We start from the raw sequence: 20,355 nt of genomic DNA on the forward strand, positions 1-20,355 counted from the left end.
CCAAACTCACAATTTTCTTACTTTCCATGTCCTGAAAGTGGTAGGTGCAGTACTTGGCTGAAAATCCTGGGCTGTCGCACTGTCCATCACCGGCTAGCCTGAACCGTTTGCCCGCGAATGTACTATCAATAGACATTTTTTCCATTCTCCAAGCTTCGCTAATGGCTGGAAATAGATAATCGGTTTGGTATTTGTAGAACTGAGTTTTCGCAATGAAATGGATTCCCACAAACTGAAAGAAAGACTCTAATTTTTTAAAACTTGAACCACTAAAAAGTGCAGCCGCTGCACAAAATAGATTGCCTGCTGGCAGTTGTCCCAGCATAGGTTGTGCAGACCATGAGAAAGGATGATATTTTGTACAGGTGGCATGTATTTTAAGGTTAGTGCCTCGAATTGCACGAGTCACATTAATCAATGGCTCCCCAAATACTTCCCCACCAACCGAATGCCCACATTTCATCCGAATAATAATATCAATCAAACAACTATCGAATACAATGAATTTGGCCTCTTTCCTTATACTGTCACTCTGCATCCCAGCTGGTTCGGCCTGTAACGTTGAGGACATGTCACTCACATGAAAGGTAGAATCTCTGATATCGTCTTCCGCTATGTTCAGTGATATTGATAGTGTTTCATTGTCGTCCACTTCATTCTCTTCCATTGCAACATCTGTTCCTTCTCCGGCGATGGGTGAATAAAACAATTTCTTCAACTTTCTCGCGGTCTTAGTTTTCGCGGGTGTGGATTCTGTGAATTGATCTCCGACTGCATCCGAACTACCAGGAGGACATTCACTATCAATGGCTGGTGGTGGTATAGCTCCGTTGTCAATCACTTCATATTCTTCCCATTGGCACGATGCATCTCCAGTCTCAAGTCCCTGCCAAAAGGTTTGACAAGCAACATCTCTCGTTCGCTTCACTGTCTGTGTAGATCTAGTTCGTACACCCACTCGCAACTAGAGGACAGATTGGAAAAGGGATGTTCAGTTTAAACACAACTTACAGTATTGAACTATTAACAGTGAAAAACAACATAATATAGTGACCAGGACACTAACCTTCTTTTGCTTTCTTTTCTTTGAAACTTTCTTGCCTCGAACTTCAACATCAGGACGCTGTTGCTCCGACTCGTGTGTGCATGTCTCCACTTCCTCTTGCGCTGCAACGACTATATTTTCCTGATAAGCACATCCATCACGCACTGACGCTCCATCGACTCCCTGAAACATAGAACTTTCATTAGTATGTATAATAATATCGAAAACACAAAATGTACTTGGGGACCAATACCCACGTACATCTCAATAGCAAAACACGAATGAACGCTTTGTGTAGAACATTCAAACGACAATTATTCACGCATTGTTGATCTAGTTAGATGGAACTGTCAAGATCCATACCTCGGGCTCCTCATAGACTTCCATTGATGATATTATTGAAGATGATGCTTCAGTGACTCCCTGAAACACAGTAATTGCATTAGTATGGTTTTCTATTTTGATAAAAAGAACAGAAACTTTGTGCAGGCGTGAACGGCTCATCTAAATAGACCTGCACAAACGATCAGTTGTCTAAAATAAATAATGGATATGTAAATATGATTCGATTTGCTCGATCGTTGGAAGTGTCACCACCCAGAGATCTGCATCAACTACTAGGGGTGATGTTCTTGTAGAAGAAGCTCCGTCATCTCCCTGAAACATAGTACTTGCGTTAATAAAGAAGGAAGTATAGCGGATGTAATCACGTCATATGATTTCGCTTGATCGAACTGTCAGTATCCATACCTCGAAATGCATAAGAACATCAAGGGACGATGTAACTGCGGTGCACACTTCTGCAAGCTGTTGCGCCGACCCCTAACTGCACGCTCCCCCTTCTTCTTGGACTAATGCTCCATCGACTCCCTGAAACATAGGACTTTCATTAGTAATGAACACAATATTGAAAAAAGAAGACACATAGGAGGGCGACGACAGAAGGACATATCAATGGCTAAAAACGAAAGAAACATTGTGTGTAACAATCACGCTACAAGAATGCAAGATCTGATGATCTCCATCGATGGAACTGTCCTGAAACGTACCTCGAGCATCTGAGTGACATCAACGGTAGTCGTCAATACGTTGGACTCCTCAGCATCTCCCTGAAAGACAGTACTTGCATTATTTTGGATAACAATAATTATAACTGAAAACAAAGACTAGAGGACGAGTACAAGGGTGTACCATTAGGTAAAATAATTACACGATAAATTAAAACTATTGATTTACATGCCTAAAACAAGTCAGTGGCAGAATAGCCAAGTAAGATTACCCGATAGGCGCTTGAAGTGGCTGATGACTGCAATAACGACACGGATGGAGAATCTTCCGCCTTCATATTGAGTGGATACATAAATGGGGAAATTATTGTTAGCTAATGCTACACACTACCGCAAGGCCGAGAGATAAATACATAAACTTGACTCACCAGTGGAGGGATGTGGACGAATAGAGTGGGAATAGCGGTTGAGAGCAATTTTTGCCTCGCTCGCGGTGTGTTCTTCTTTATTAGCAATGATGTGGAGTACATGTCTGAGCTAAAGTGCCTGCTGCAGATGCGGTATCGATCACCCCTCTTGTCCGCAAAGACTTCTAGGACTCTACTTTCAAGCTCAGACGGTGGATATCCGCAATATCGGACCCATTCTCTTATCTGATCTATTGTCTTAGGGAAAACATGCATTATAATACCTTCAGATTTATTATGGGTCTTCGAAGGGCAACCGCCAATGGAACAGGCAGGCATTGTGGAAAGTTCTGAAAAGTAAAGATCAACAATTCTCTATGAATACCAATGTGTTAAAAAATTAAATGACACATAAAAGGTTCAATGCAAGGTTCGTTTTGGTTCTTGGAACTATACACGTTATTCACATGCGGATAAGTATTTGAATAACTTTAAAAAAATAGAAAAATAATTTGACTAAACTCAGAACATGTGACTAGTTACTTGCATGTACTGTCTTGAACGAAAAGAAATTGCACGCAAAATGATTATGGTACATGGCCTTACCTTGACGAACAAACAGTTAGATGCAGGGATCAGAGTAGTTTCTTGTCGTAGAACAGGGAGCAGTTCACAGGTTGCAAACTGACGAGTTTCCTCGAAGTGGTCACGGAAGTTCACAGAGACGAAGAGCAGATAACCAGCACCTTCACGGGTTGACTAGCAAAGCGCAAAGTAGTTCTCATTAGAAATATGAAGTGGGTTATAAAGAATTCGAAACAGGGGTGTGTTTGTGAATGAATGACGTGTATATGTCGTGGCATTATGCGGTTTGCAGGGGGCCGTCCAGCGTGAGGGGGGATGCTTGGCAGGAGACACGGGGTCTGGAGGTAGACATGGGAACAACAACCCATGCTCTATAGACCACTTTGAAGTGTACATGGTCTTTGGCACCTCTTGGCCTTTATCGCTCCCTGACAGCTCCACTTGCCAGCACAAGTACCCCGGTGCGAACTGCCTTTGATAGGGCGGGGGGGTGGATTGGGGCGGTGGTCGTGCAGACAAGACACAGGAAGACTCGTGAATGGAGACACACTTATGTGGATTGCAGGGGGCCGTCCAGCGTGAGGGGGGATGCTTGGCAGGAGACACGGGGTCTGGAGGTAGACATGGGAACAACAACCCATGCTCTATAGACCACTTTGAAGTGTACATGGTCTTTGGCACCTCTTGGCCTTTATCGCTCCCTGACAGCTCCACTTGCCAGCGCAAGTACCCCGGTGCGAACTGCCTTTGATAGGGCGGGGGGGTGGATTGGGGCGGTGGTCGTGCAGACAAGACACAGGAAGACTCGTGAATGGAGACACACTTATGTGGATTGCAGGGGGCCGTCCAGCGTGAGGGGGGGATGCTTGGCAGGAGACACGGGGTCTGGAAGTAGACATGGGAACAACAACCCATGCTCTATAGACCACTTTGAAGTGTACATGGTCTTTGGCACCTCTTGGCCTTTATCGCTCCCTGACAGCTCCACTTGCCAGCGCAAGTACCCCGGTGCGAACTGCCTTTGATAGGGCGGGGGGGTGGATTGGGGCGGTGGTCGTGCAGACAAGACTCGTTTGCCGCAGGGCCTCACCAAGGAGAGGCCATCTAACTGCATGTAAGAGGCAGGCTGCAGGATGCTGGCCGGAGACATGTGGTGTGACAAGACAAGGCACAGGAAGACTATTCAATGGAGACACACTAGATTCATTTAAAAAATCCAAACAACCATTGTTAAAATATATGTTGGGTTTTATTTTAGATCTTAATTTCAATTGAACATAAATAATAAACATTACACATTGTAAAGTTCCGGTTGCAGCACATCCAGGGAAAATCCGCGGTATTGTCCACTGTTGCTGGGGAAATGTTGTCTAATGGCAAGTACCGCACAGGCAGGTATTACTCTCCGAACGCGGTGTCCGAGCCTCCCGTGAAGCCACCAAGTGAAGCAACGATAGGCCACCAGCCTGTACCACCTGTGAAAATGAAAGATGCAAACTGTATTAAAATGACAAAACTTTCTTATCACTGTCGATTCAGGTAAAAAATGTCATTCTGCTTTGAAAAAAATTCTATCTAGAAAATGCACAATATGGAACCAGTTTACATGCATTCGAATGATATGTAGATGTAATTTTATATGTGGGAGACGACCATGACATAGTAGTGGCATCACTGACATCAAAACCAGAGTATACTTACTCGTTACTCGGATTACGCGGACGAACAGTGCCGCGAAGTTCGTGCATAAGCACCATCATCATCCCCAACACGGTCCGTGAGAGGCAGGCTTCCCTGAACTCTGGCAGCTCGGTGATGCATTGCGGACTTGGCTCGCCTTCTGAAATGTAGGCCAAGCACCCGGAATTTTCACGGCAGCAGCAGTTCTCCTCCTCAGTTGGCATTAGCTCGCACCGATTGCACGTGCACCAGGTGGAGACGCCGTCCATGCGACATGGTCCAGGCTCTTCATCCGTTGACTGGTCCTCCCAACTGCCGTCCGAATCCCCATCGTTTTCGCGTGCTTGCCTTTCCAGTAGTTCTTCCTCGGTGTACTCGGGCTCGTACATATACGGCATTATTGTAGCCGTTGTGTGGTAAAGAAAGTAAAATAATTTACAGAGATGGTACAGGTGTTCACAAGGCCTAGAAGCGGCGAAGATAGCTGACCAGAGCACAGAAACGAGTCACAGAATACTCAAAGTAACACAGAGAGAGGAATGGAATCGAAAATCTGCTGCTGTGTGTTGTGAAACGGTGTGTTTATACTTATTGAGGAAAGAGGCGTCCTGCCATTTCCATGGCGACACTTCATTAGCTGAGGCGCAGCGATTGTTGACACGAAACGTGCTTTGGTGTTGGGAAATGGGCGCTACGCGTCTGCTGATGTCAGGCTCAGGGGCGGGGGATTTGATTTAGTGCCGCAAAAGCAGGTGTGCCAGGTCGATGGGGGGAAATGATAGGATTATCAGAAAATGGCGGCTGATTTCGAGTGCGTTAATGGACGAAAAGTCGGGTAAGGTCCATAGGAAAGTTTTCTACGATCTACCGAGTTATGCTTAAAAACACATGGCCGAACCGTAGGGACAATAAAAAAAAAAGTCCCGGAACTCTCCTTTAATAATAACCTATCCATATTATGTTAACATACCCACTTTATGCACATTATAGGAAATATTACTTAAAACCGAGATTTCTGGCTCATGGAATAAGGACTATTGCACAAACTATGTGGTAGGTCAGTTAAGGCGCCCACAGTATATGCCGTGGCAACATATTTGCACAGAGCCTGCCCGAGGAGAAAGCCCATTCCAAATTTGCCAAACTTATTCAGTAGAATATTAGAATATAATGTATTTACTGGTACTGTAACCAATGTACCTTGGTATAATGCTTCATAAACGCACATATTAGCGGTTTTAGTTAAATATTTAGTGTTTTGTATATGTTTGATAAAGTGATGTTTTATTTATTTAATCATGAAAGAGCTTAAGGTGTTCATGTAATATTGAGTCTTTATTTACTTGATAACATTCTATCGATTGACAGTGCAACAAATTAAATGAACATCTGTTATTTACAGCTCAATGCATTGTCCAAACTAGGCTGGTAAGCAGTGATTTTTTTTTAAAAAAAGGGCTATTTTATTATGGAGCACTTTGAAATACAGATATTACTACATCTGGTACTTACCAGTTTTGTTTGCAGTCTTATAAATGTTGATGTACCTGCGGACAGAAATGAAGATTGATTTATAAAATCTGTATCTAATAATAAAATGCAGAATATGGACTCATGAGAGATAATGTTATTGAAGAGAACTGCTTTATATTTTCTGATTTCAGGGGTGCTGGTAAAAAGGCGCCAAAGCGCACAAAATCAGTGAACGGATCCCTGTTTATATTTCGTGGACGGATCAACACTGAGGTCATGGAAGTGGAGAACGTTGAGGATGGGACAGGTTTGTTATGCTGATGTCACATTTTATCCCCAAGGGTATTGCCGTAGACCGGAATGCCACGCTGATCAAATTGTATGTCATTGCAATTCTCTGCTTCCTTCACGCACCACTTGACTGTGCTTTCAGTCCAAGCTCTTTTACACGTCTGCTGATGACCCAAGAAAAGCAATGTTTTTAATGTTTTTTATTTTCCATCCACACAAACTGTGAATGGAACCTCCCTGAGGTGTTCTGCAGTGACTCAAAGCTGAAACATTAGCGGTCTTGGACCCACACCGACTGGGCCCACCAAAGCCCATTGGCATTTCCTATTTCAGAGTCTGCATACCCTTGATTTTCATAAATATTCAAAGTTAGAACCTTGTTCCCTTGGGTTAAGTCTGACTTCCACAAACACCTTAAGCTTTTTTAAATGACGCCATTTTCTGCAGATTCCTGGCACTGGTGATATATGCATGCCAAGTCTGCGTTTTATTAATTTTGGTTAATATTGCTTGGAGAATAATGGAACTCTGCCCTGTTTTTCTTCTTGAAACCCCTGGCTCTTCTGGTTTCCTCTTGCTGTGGTCAAGTGCATTTAATTAGCCAGTGTGTTTCTTGGCTTTTGAAGTGAGCAGGAAAGAAAACCTTAACCCACCCAAGCTCAAAATTGTTCATGCCCATTTCCATAGACCTGGTGAAAATATGTTTAAAGAAAATAAAAGTACACATTGAATGGTGAAAGGATGAAACTTTTAGGAGACCACAAATCTGTGCCCAAAGAACCTGGTGATGACCGTCCTCTCCGACCCGTGCCAGTGTTGACCCTTCTCGTTTTCAGCCAACAAAACACAGAACATCTATGAGAACATACTTGTGCATCCCATTCTCTAGCTCTGAAGTCACCATCCCACCTTTCCCCTGTGGTCCGAATGGTCTATGAGTCCCCGTGAGGGGAGCCCAGCAGGACCAACTCACTCTGGGTCACCCAATCCACCCAGTTTTGGGAATATTGCAGTTACCTCTAATCCGGAACAGAACCCCTAATCGAATTTTACCTGTGACAAATACCATGGAAATAACATTTTTAGTTTCTCGACACGTGAACAGAAAATCCAATAAACTATGGTAGGATGTGGGCAACCACCATGAAAATGAAAGGAAAACAAATGCTCTGCTCTAACCGGCACATCAAATGGAGAACATATTTGGATACCCTCTTTGGTCAGCTCAGAGACCCATCATCGCCTGAAAAGGGTAAAGGTTAGCAGAGTGGATGGATGATGTGTAGCAAAATCTATTTTTAGGGCCACCCCATGCCCCCATCCCTGGGAAAATGAAAATAATTGGTACAAAGGGGGAGGGTGGTCAGTTTTCCAGCAAGGAGTCTACAAGCAACCAGTGGCAGAAAGATTCCATGTGATAATATCCCCGCAAATATGTTGCCATACAAGAATGGCGCAATTTTTTTTTTTAAGGCAATATTACCATATGAAACCTGCGGGGGATACCCCCGCAACCCTCGTATTTTTTAAAAGGGAGCAGGGACACCTCTGCAACCCCTGCTCCCATTTACCCCATATATTATCCCCATAAATAATGTCGCCTAAGCCGTTTATCGGTGAACATATGTATGGCGACATTATTTATGGGGATATTACCTGATACCAGCAGAAACAGTGGGAAGCAGATTGCCCAGTATGCATAAGAACAATCAGGAACAGAACACAAAGTAAAACCAGTGTATAAAAACAGTGAAGGGACTTCAGTTAGCCCCTTTCTACTCCTATTACTAATGTATGACCTATACCTGGTAGTAAGCCTGTACATCATAGGGCTAAAGGGTGGGGAGAAAAAGTACCCCATAACATCATTTATATGCATCACATAGTCCTATTCAGAATACAGTGTCGGTACATGAACCCCCACTGTATTACCCACAATCTCTAGTACACAGTAAAATCAATAAGCCACAGGTAAATCTAAAACTTGCATTGTAGCACTAGGGGAAACATAAGGGGTTAAACACACTGAATAACAAAACCCATAAGGCCACTAAAAGTAAATTAGAGTTATTTATAATACACCTTGAGGGTTTCTGACGACTCCTAAAAAAAATAGGTAGCAACAAAATAGACAATGTTAGTTACTGTAGCACCAATACATTTCTATGGGTTGCAGTGCAGTAATCCATTGCATTAGGCTCAAATAAATCACAGGTACCAAATCTACCCGATAGTGGCAGCAAAAGAAGCCTCCAACCCTAGGTTAGACCTGAGATCCCCAGGAAGAGCTCCAGCTGCACGTTTTAAACCCTGCTGTCCGAGAGTGGAAGAAGCAAACCTTGATTTGAGACCAATACAAGTCAATGATAATACGTGGCAGAAAAGGGGTGTAAAACCGCACTACTGCCAAACCTAAGGCACCACAGACGATGATTTTCAAGGAATATATGAGGACCTCCGGACCAGGTAAAAAACTCAAGTTGCCAGGCAATATGAATTCTGCTTAGGATGGCAGGAGAAATCATTAAGTACAAGGCTCCTTTTACAAGTCTATGAAAGGGATCTGCTACTCAGAAACTTGATCCCACAACCAGGGGCAACCCCTAAATAATAAATAAGAGGGATATCCTCAGAAGGGCAATCCACTAACCAGAAGTGGCAACAGCGATGGAGAAGGCACCAGAAAGACAGAGGAACTTGACCAGTTCGGTCCGTCCTGCTTAAGGGGCAAGAGTGGCAGCCTGCCAGCAAAGACCAGTCCCATGATGGGGGCAATGGGTGCAGGTGAATTGGGATGGTCCAAGGCAGAGCTGATGCAATGTGAAAAAGACCCACCACTCATCCAGGCCAGGGAGAAGCTTCACTGCAAGTCGCTTGTTCCAAGAGGCTCTCAAAGGGGGCAATAAAGTGAGAGCTGGGAAATGGTACAGAGATGGACAGGCTGTGCGTGCAACCAGCAAGGTCTGCAGGGAGGATGCGGATGATCCTGGCATGGGATTCCTGTAGCCTTTTGGAAAATAAAATGCAAAAGCAAAAGATCCAGCGTGCAGGCAATATGGCCAAACCAGGTAATCACCCATCTTTACACCAGTCACCTGGCAATTTGGGTAAGGATTTGCGGAGTGCACATGGTCTCCCACTGATAGCCCATTCATTCAGCAATGGACTAAGACACACCTCGATCACACACCAGGCACACACACAAAGGTTCTGGTGGTCAGTCAATTACGAGATCTAAAAACTGCCAAATGCACTCGTTCACCCGCACAGGGTGTTTATTGGGCATGTCTGGGGCAGAAGACAAGGATAACCCAGCTTAAGCCATGTTAAGCAGTAGATGACTGGGCTTGAGAGTATGTCCACAGTAACACGATGGCCATTTTAATCCTGCCACATGATGCACACAAAGGGATTGCCCAAAAACCAAATGGCAGGGTGCAGGGTTTAAAAAATTACATCAGTATTTTAATGGTTACAACAGCCCACCAGCCTTCTCCACATCAATTTTAGGGTGGCTGTCACCCTGTGGCCAGAACAGTTTGCTAAAAAAAACAACCCTTGCATTAGTTGATACTAGGGCAGGTGTCTACAACCTTTGGCTCTCCAGATATTTTGCGATAGTTTGTGTTTTCCAACAGAAAGTTATCCCCATTATTACCTATGGTGCTGAATCTTGGCCTCCTGATAAACAACTGTATTGGGATAGAGCAGAAGCTCAAATTTGGAAAAAAGTACTCAAACTTCCTAACTCAACATCAACCGCTCTCTTGCGATTTGAATTGGGCATCTTATCAATTCATATTCAAGTCTCTTGGAAGAGATGCTGTCTCTTTCGAAAATGTTTATTGGGCCTTGCCACAAATGATTTGCTCTCAATACTGCCCAATTATCTACTGATGTCCCTACACTTCTTCCCATCTAGTTGGAGAGACAGTGTACTTTCTGACTTGTCTGAAGCAAATATTTCATTGGATCTTTTGCTTAATAAGCCAACGAGAGCTAAACTTAAGTTATACCAACTGGATTGGCATCACACCCAACAGAAATGCTTATTGCTAAAAGGTCAGCTGACTATCTATTGAAGTGTCCGTCAAATTCTAAGATTTCATATGAATTTATGGCCAACCAATCAAATCTTATTGAGAAGGGGACTAATCCATTGTGATACATCGTATTGTTGATTCTGTAAAATTGCGGGAATGGAAGAGATATTAAAACATCTACTAATTGTGTGTGTTGCATTGAGGAAGCAAAGGATAACTGTTTTACCCAAGGTAACTCGAATATATTACTTGACGCGCACAGGTGATGAATTGTGGAATTAACTATTTGCTACTTCTAAAATTTCAATAAGAATAGCCACAATGCAATTTTTAAGTTCAGTATTGTCCATAAGTTGATTCTGTATTAATCGAGCTGATTACACCGTATTTAAAAATAACACGTAGTCACTTAAGATTATTTTACTTTGGACTGCTAGATTTTATATGTTTAGGTATTAGTTAGTTTATATGTGGCTAATGCTCTGAATTAAGTTTGACAAGCTACTTTTATGTTGATTTTATATTTTCATGGTGTTTCTTTTTATCTCTTCTTGATGTGTTATGATATGATTTGTAATTGTAAGTGTTATATAGAAATTTGTTTTGAAAGGCTGATTTAATTTAGCCAACCAAAAAAAATAACAAAATAAAAAAAATATATATATATATTATGCGTTACAACTCCCATGATGCTTATTGAGAAGGAGCTAGTGCTTTTCTTCATTCCCAATCTTCCCAAGCACTTTATAATTAGGCAAGAAAGACTTCTGTCAACTGTTTTCTAAGCACTAGAAGAGTCCACGGGGAGGAGGGTCACTAAATGAAGATAGTATTTAAATATAAGGTACAAATAACCATTAGCTGGATACACTTATGAATGTTATTTTATGTAGTTTTAAAATCTCAAAGCACGGTAAACCGCAAAATCCTCTGTGCCAAAAAGAGTGCAGCCTGTGTTAAAAATAGACTACAAGCATTGCGTGGGGCCCAGCTAGCTCTAGCAGAAAGCACAAGGTAACTCGGCAAACTGTTCCCTGTCATCAAAAGCCAATGGAGACTAAAAGATTCAATGCACGACATACAGAGTACTATGGAAACAAGGTTTTTTAGGAGAACTACTGGACCAGATAAAATAAGAATATTTAGTGAGGTGTTGAGAGCATGGCGGGATGGTGTTTTTATATATAAATGTTTATAATATAGAAAATGATGCCAAACAGGAGTTACAATGTATTCTTGTCCATGCAGCAGTATGCTAAGTAGGTTTGTCCTAAATGGGAACCCGGTCATGCAAGAAGGAAGGCTGCAGCATCCCTTTTGAGGAAGAACAACAGTTTTGGATGAGCTATGCCGATATCCAGTGACCAAGTCAAACAGTATATAAGGCGCCTGCTTGGAATTAGTCTGCAGGAGCCAGCAACGGAAGACAGAATGCTGGTCAGGGGGTGGGGGGGGGGGTAAGAGTCCTCTGCCCCCCTCATCCTCATCTTTTTACAGATTAAAGTTTGTTATCCTTGCAAGATGACTCTTTGCCTTAGTTCCCAAGAGGGATGAACTTTAATCTGGTGTCAGCGGATTAGTGGTATCCCAATATCTTTAAGGGGTGCCCCTGTAAATTGGGCTACCTTTCATGCTTTAACATTTTCTTATGCTGCCTAGGGTTGATGGGAGGTATATTCCAAAACATCTGAGTGCCAAACGTTACAGACCCTTGTACTAGGGCAACACAGCTCAAAAAGTGTGCAGATGCAGGGGAATTTCCAGAGAAGTCCCTCTGTCCAAAAGAGTCAAAAAACGAAAAGTAAAATGTTTAGGGGATCCACAGTCGGGCCAGGGAATCCCAACAATTGGAATCTGCCGCAACATTGGTCATCAGAAAATCAAGAAAGCCAGCCATAGTTACAACTACCCCTTCAACATCTGCGACCCTGAATAAAACATTGTTCTGCAAGCACAGCAGCGTCAATTATTTGATGAGGCTGGTAAAGGCTCTGCAGTTTTCTCTCTGGCTATTGACTGCTTTAACAGTAGACATTCCAACAAACCAGGAAATTGCACTTTGCCTCTGAAATGCCAACTCCAGATGGGCGAAGACAACTTTATTGGAATTAAGTAGAGAGAAGTGACATTACCCTTTAAAATTTCAGTCTCTTTATGGGACAGGTCAGTGGTGTAAACACAATTATCCCCCAAAGCAAGTTTCAGATGCCATGCGGTTTGCTGAATTGATAGAAAGGCAGAACGTTTTGGCATCAAAGCCAACATTCCCCACCTGTCAATAACCGGGTGAACTTCTGACACTGAGCTTCCCTCGTTAATCAGCAGTCACACCAGTCCGCGGCTGCTTCTTCCTTTAAACCAGACATGGCCTGGGAAAAATATGGGAGAAGCCCCCCATTCCTCCAAACATCAATCGCATAATCCATGGATAAATTCAAGTGTGCCACTAAAACCTGTAGCTATTACAGTTATTTCCCTTTCATGCAAGCATCCTGCGCTCTGGGTAAAGTCTTGATTTTATGAACCTAGAGTCTTGACTTGCTAGCTACACCATCACAGTTGATTCCCAGACACATTAAAGAAGTAGCCGGGCCGTTAATTATTTAATCTAAGTGTGGCATAAAAGACACGAATCCTAAAACTCATCAGTGTTTTCAAAGACACTGATGAGAATGACTACCGTAGACAGAAGAAATAGTTGTATTCATGTTTTTGTTTTACTGGAGACTGGCAACCCTGCACATTGACCCCAATCACCAGTAAAAAATAAATACTTTTTTTTTAAAAAACAAGAAGGTCGCTACCATAGCAAATAGAAAAAGCACCATGTCCCTTTTCCATTTTTATGGTGGCAGTGGGCTGGACGGAGCACCTGGAGCGGAGCACAAAGCTCTGGTCCAGCAGATAACCAGGGAAGTGGAGGAAGGGTGCAAGATGTCTTGGAGATGGGGGAGGGGGTACGGGCATGAGAAGGTAGCAGGGAGGGGCTTCTGTTGCCTCAGCACAATGAAGCTGGCGGCACCCATGGAATGGACTATAGTGGCTGGAGGAATACAGGCGGTGCACTGTGTATTCTTGCCCACGTTTCCAGCCACCTGAGAAGCTGAGCGCCCATCCCAGGGTGCCGATTGACTAGCAGTAACCAGCAACATGTTTCCAGTTCTTTCATTGCATTCCCACTGATCTGTGTGACCCTGTCGTGCCTGTACTACGGTTACATTGCCTTATTACTAAAAGCACCTGCTGCAGGGTTTTTTGTAACCTTAAATGTTGCAGGATTACATCACAATAGGGCCAAATCCATCTTTAATCCTACAGAAGTTGATGAGTTGAGTGGCCTTGAGCTAGATTTCTTGATGGTTTATCACTAGTCTATGACATACTAGCTGTTGCTTTTATCACGAGAACAGCCGATTTGTTCGGTGACTGCCACAAAGTAAGGTTCCAATACAGTGCTGATTATGCTAAATGAAACGAGCGCCCTAGGCCTAGTGGGTACTGCTTGCATTGCTTTCCTGCTGTGCGACGTCCATTTTGTATTTTTAAACCGCAGTGTACCCACACCCAGTACTGGAGATACAAATGCTGCATGAGGAGCCAGGCTGTTTTCTTTAGAAGCCACCTTTGAAATTGACCAATATTATGTGGGGCCGTCTTGCAAAGTAACGAGCACTGAAGACCTATAGCAGTGGCCAACTGATGTGAACTGTATTGCACTATTGCTTTTAATATAAGGACTGTGCTACTTTTTGGGGATCAAAAACAGAAATTAAAACCCTTGGAACAAAGTTAGTTTAAGAACAAACACAAAACAGGAATGGGGATAGGTCATTGGTTGACCTTTCAAGTGTGCACATTTCTGACAGAGGTATGTGGCACTTTATGATGTATGTCTCATTGGGTTGTATGTGCATTGAGTAACAGATGACCGTGAAATTCTCACAACTGCAGGCTGAATTTGACAACGCACTTGATCTGTATCAGTCAGTGCAGAAGTATCAGCTTCTGAAATGTCAGGCTTTGTATATACATGGTCCCCCGCTTGTCATGTCCCATTGCCGACGGTTCAGAAATGGGCCAGGTAACCGAACCACTATCTCACTAAGCGGAAGAACTGAACACGTTTCCTTAATTCGTAGCAATGCTCTGCTTTTGTCATCAAGGCTCATCCTTTAGTGTTGTTGGTCATTTTGTTTTTGCTTGCAATTTTATTGGTGATGGGTTGGAATCCCAGCTCCCTGATAAACTCTTGAGTTGATCCCATCTTCTGCTATACCCCAGGCAAGAACTAGAGCACTTTGGATGGCTATCTTTCAAGGCCACGTGGATGCCGCCCTCATTTTGAACATTCCACCCCATGCCTGCTTTCTAAAAAAAAAAAAAAAAAAAAGTAATTTTACATGAATATTTTATGGCCTTGTTTTAAGTATAACCTGATAGAATACGTATTGGTGTTAAATGGTGCCCATTTATCTTGAGAAAAGATTGAAACACACCCCAGGGAATTTCTCCCTTCTCCGCAAGGGGGGAGCTACCCCTTTTGGGTCTAGGGAGGTGAGCCCGCTACGCTGAACACCCCCTGGGAGACAGGGCAAGTGGGATCCTACTGGGGTTCACTTCGCCCTCTCCTTTGGTGACGAGCAATACCCAAGAAGGGATTTTTGTTCGCCTGCCTGCAACACAGATTCAGAAGTGTTTGTTGGCTATGTGGGAACAAGAAGTACAATAGGGTACAGGGCCCTTTTGAATGTGGATGGTTTGGTTTCTGACCCATCCTTGGTAACATCTCTGTATAAGGAGCGGAACCAATATAACCTTTCATCTAATTCTGGGGAGGACCTGTGACCCCTGCAGTAGGGGGAAGAACTGGCCTGAGGTTGAGAGACAGAGAGGAAGGGAATCTCTCCTTTCAAGGAGGAACCTGGTGGCAGGGCCATGCAGACAGCATGGGGGGTGGAAGAAAACATGGGCCTGTCGGGACGCTGCCAGGTTTAGGAAGGCAGAGAGTCGGAGGAGTGCTGCACTGTCGAGAGATCCAGCCTCCACCGACGCAACACACCAGTGTCCAGCAGGTGCAACGCCGAAGTCCTGCTGGTCGTAGATGGGAGGAACCGAAACAAGAAACCCAACCATGAATACGTCGCAGTCACGGTTCCACACCGAAGAGAGAAACTGCGTCCCCTGACGAGCAACACTGCTGAGAACCAGGCATGAGGCTGACAGACAGGAGCATGAGGATAGTGATGAGGCACCAAAATACACCACGTGGGGGTGTACGCCCTACAAAGCCCAGATGCCCTGAGAGGCCAAATAACACATGGGCTGAGCAATGAGATACCCACGGTCTGCCTGGTTATTGACCGATGGGTAATGTTGGCTTTATTGCCAGAACGTTCTGCCTTTCTACCAATTCAGCAAACCGTGAAAGCAAAGAGAAGCCACAGGGTCTTAGGAGCGTTGTAGCCTATGCAAGGCTGAGAATCCAGGCATCCCTCAAAGGGGAGAAAAAGGTGACTGGTTGATCCAAGCTGAAGAGCCAGAAAACCCATGACTGGCTAAAACCAGCAATAACCGGCAAGAAGGTGAGACACCCATCAGGGGTAAACTAGAGACAGATTGTAGATGTAAGAGTATCAGAGACCCCGAGCTCGGGTAAAAGACATTCCCCCGGGGGAAACGGAAACTGACTCACAAGACCAGTTGTTCCAATTTGGCGTGCAATTGGTTGAACTGATCAGAACATGTGCTTGGGGGTCCAGAGCACTTGGCTCTAGGAAGAGGAAAAGACTCAAGGATCCATTTTGAACTGTAACAGCAGGTTGAGGCCAGAGAGAAAAGGGAACCAAACACATAACTGGCTGGAAGTCAGAGACTAGCCGCCACAAGCCAAGCAAAGGGGATTAGTGTTACCCTAGGCCAAGTTTCATCAGTGGTAGCGACTGACTATAGGTTAGAATGGGTTTGGACAGAGGACAGGATTTTCGGGAGATATCCGATGAACACTGGCTTATTATTTTCTTTGAAGAGTAGGGAATCCATCTTGTTGGAGCTTGGGCCAGCTGAGGCTACGCTTCCTTTGATAAAACCACTTTTTTTAAAAACCTGTACTCTTGTGCGTCTCCTGTGTCTGACTTACCACAGTAACATCAAAAATATTAAGTTGTGCTCCTGGGATTTGCGATGGTGTTTTTCATGTGGCCCACTAGAGCAGAATTATGTGTTGGCTTGTTTCTAAACCTGTATGCATGTACACCTCTTTGTGAGTGCCTTCAGAAAGCCATACCCTGTTGCCCACTCGTTGATGAAACTGTACTTGGCACTGCCAATGCACGATGCATTTGAGATGGACCCCGGTTCCTGTTGTGATCGGATTTGTTCAGGTTTTGCATCTGACATGTATGGGCTGAGCCGCGTTCACAACGAGGAGGCTCGATAATGACGTGTGCTCTGGCTTGTGTTTTGCAGCCGATTACCACAGCAACGGCTACACAGTGACAAACGGCTGGAAGATCCACAACACTGCCAAAAACAAGTGGTTTGTCTGCATGGCCAAGACGTCGGAGGAGAAACAGAAGTGGCTGGATGCTGTTTTAAAAGAAAGGGAGCAAAGGGAGAGTAAGTGGCTAAAGAAACGCGTGAATTTGACCATATTAAAAAATATATATAATCTTTGCATTGCATTGTTTAAAACGCGTTTGATAGGAATGGCACCATATTGTTAAAATGGCATTCATGCAATCATCTGTAAATCTCTACTGTTGCCCCCTTCCATATGTTGACAGTTTAGCAGTCCTTTACATCTGAAGAAGGGGTGCAGTCACAGTGAAGAGAGCCTATTTTTTTGAGTGAATGTAAACGCAAGTCTTGGGTTAATTTATATGTGTCCCAATAGCAAATTGTATTGGTGTATGTGCAGAGCATCTTCACCTCCTTCTACAAGAAGGCATGGGTCACCCTTACAAACCTTTTCCAAGAATGCCGGCACTGCATTCATCTGTTTGAAGGCCTATGGCCTTCCCTTTGCCCTGGACCTTGAATGTAACATGTTGTCTGATTTTGCGCTGGACCTGCAAAATGCGGGGGCATTGTGTAGATCGCGACTGGCGCCGCTGCACGGCGGCTTGTTGTGATCGAGGCAGTGGCTAGAGTCTGGAACACTGTGGCTTCGGGGGAGGCCTTCCCAGAATAAAGTGATGGTCTATGAAGCATAGTAGGTTAATGCACACATATGGTTGCACATGCACGCGCACACACGCACGCGCGCGCGCGCTCTCCTTCCCAACTCCCCCACGCCCCTGTCAGAAAGAGAGTCTTTCCTATGCCCTGATGCTAGGGTTAGTGGCAAATACATCGGAGCAAGATTAAAAAAGGTGAGATTGGGGCTTCTTAGATTGAATCTTGCAGTGCAGACTAGAAGCAAAGGACTGTTCTTAATTTCTTTGCTGGGACATGTGTGGGCTACCCTCCAGTCCCAATAAATGTAATCGATGTCTATATATATATATATATATATATATATATATATATATATATATATATTTATATATATATATATATATATATATTTTTTTTTCTTTTGGAAATCACGAGCAGCCTCAGCAGCACATCTACTGATTACGTGTGGTAGTCCTCCCCCCCCTCCCAAGCCCTCAACGTGCAACGTCCTTCATTCACCCGGCTTTTGTTTCTGGGATTCAAGCCAAGGTCTGCCGGCATTTGCATAGCCTCCTGGCAATTTGGCAGCTCAGACGAAGTGGGGTGTCGCCGGTTAGGTTACAGAGGGGAGGGGAAAATGTAGGCTGTGGCTGTCTGAACACCAGAAGTACCACAAGCTTAGTGTGTGTGTCCATTTCTTGGTATTCTTTGTCGAAAACACATGAGCATTTGCGCCAGAAGGGGATCCTCGCGGTCCCGTAGTGCTAGGATACATTTGCCATGCATCTGCTACGCACGATGGTTGTAAAGGTGTCGTATTCGGATGTTTGAAGCCTTTTGGAAGGAGTGTTCATTGGCTGTGTCTCGGTGGATTCAAGTGTATGTATATTGTGTTTTGTTCGAAATTGAGCCTTTAATCGTGGGTAACATTCAGAGACCTCGCTGAGCAGATGAGTGAAGGGCCCACACAATCTTGAAGCTAAACATAGCAAATCCTCAAAAGGCAAGAAAGACGCATGATTGTCAACAAAGCGCAAAAGCCTGCGGCGGTCTTCTCTGCGCTCCTAACACTTGCAGAGGCTCCCGTTCCACTGTTGAACCCTGCGCATGTCTCTTTGGCACTCTCAGATAGGTACATTGCACTCCATGTGCAACTAAGATCTGCCTATTGGCAGAGGAGGGGGGACGGGCAGTCTTAAGATTCCACTCGTAAGCATAAAGGGCGGGAGATGGGAGGCATGAACTGGTGGTTCACAGAAAGAGTTGCTTGAGATCTGAAAAAGCCACCTGCCTCTTTCACCTTCCTTGGTGTGTTGGTTGGCAGGTAGAGCGCCTTCTCTAGCCACACTCTTAACTTGTTGAGATAATTTGCCAAGTGGCCAGCTGGGACTTTTGCCCATCAGGAGCAAGGGCTTTCAGGACAATGAAAGGCTTTTGTCTGGCGACTGCAGTAGGTGCCGTAATCCCTAATCTGTTAGTGTCTCCCTAAACCTAGAACTCCTGGCACGCCGTGCACACAGACATAGGCCAAAATTAATCCCAACCGCCACCCTCACCTGGGGTGGTGTGCCCGCTTCAGACCTTCAGTTTCAGACCTATGCTGAATCTGTTAATTACACATTATTCAATGTGTAATTGATTAATTAAATCAATGACATGTGAACCATTGTTTGCCACAGAAGGTTTTCAAAGCAAGGTGTGTCAGGGAAGGGAAAATCTTAATATGGCTGCCCCCCCTTTCAGTATAAATGGACTGTAACATGGTGAGTTTTCGGTTACAAATTAGCCAAGATAGGCTACCAGTCTAAAAGAAGGTGGCAGCATATGAGTTTGTGTAATTTCCATGTCAACTTTCTGGGTATGTGCAGAGCGCTGTGACAGTCGGCTTTGAATCACAGTAACCACAGCCTTTTTATGAAATGACAGGCCTGCAAAGCTATGATTCTAGACGTGTAATGGCTGGCCATGCCCTGCTCCTGCGTCTTGGGTTTGTTGCATTGACTCAGTGCTAGTTACGTCACATGTTGTTTTTGTCTGCACTGTGTTTTTGCTTTCTTTGCCGCAATCTTTGAGACGTGTTTGCTTTCTGTTGCATTGCCTTCTCCCCCTTATTTAGAGCCCCTGAACGGCCCCTGGGGCAAGTTGTGTGCGCATGCACCAGCCTGAGGTTGGCAGACATACCAGCCACACTCCATTTTACTGTTTCTACAGCTGGTGTACTTGCAACATGTGTGTTTGGTAACGGGAAAATATCTCAGTAATAATTATGTTTTGGTGAAAAAACATGAAAAGGTATGTTGTTGTATTTCTATAGTGTTTTTCGCCAAAGCGCTGTATGAAAAGTTGCACACAGTGCAAAGTGCAATAAAGATGCGAACAAAGCGGTCAGTCCTGCAGCAAAAAAGGTGGTTAAGAAAAGAGAACTTTGATGAGAGGGTACAAAGTTTGAAAAGCTCCACTGCAGCAAACAGGAAGTGGGATGGAATTTATTTCATGAACCCAAATCGCATGCATGTCTTAGAACCCAGAGCATTGCGCTCTACATCAGGCAAAAACTCAACGAGAAGTTAATACATGATGCTTCTTTCCGATTTGGACACGATTTTTATTTTATCCTGGAATTTCGAGACTGGAGGCCTGCGTGTCCAATTGTACTCTGTACATCCACA

General features: G+C 44.2%; 1 protein-coding gene across 1 annotated transcript in view; it reads left to right on the plus strand.

Moving 5' to 3' along the window:
- The window catches only part of PREX1 (phosphatidylinositol-3,4,5-trisphosphate dependent Rac exchange factor 1), a 1,235,108-nt gene that overhangs the window by 617,880 nt on the left and 596,873 nt on the right, over positions 1-20,355 (plus strand). Inside the window, exons 8-9 of the mRNA XM_069651281.1 lie at positions 6,389-6,504; positions 16,997-17,146. Coding sequence (XP_069507382.1) covers positions 6,389-6,504; positions 16,997-17,146 — 266 coding nt within the window. The remainder of the gene's footprint in view (positions 1-6,388; positions 6,505-16,996; positions 17,147-20,355) is intronic.

The sequence above is a fragment of the Ambystoma mexicanum genome, chromosome 3p (genome assembly GCF_040938575.1).
Source record: "Ambystoma mexicanum isolate Mex_15411 chromosome 3p, UKY_AmexF1_1, whole genome shotgun sequence".
NCBI lineage: Eukaryota > Metazoa > Chordata > Amphibia > Caudata > Ambystomatidae > Ambystoma > Ambystoma mexicanum.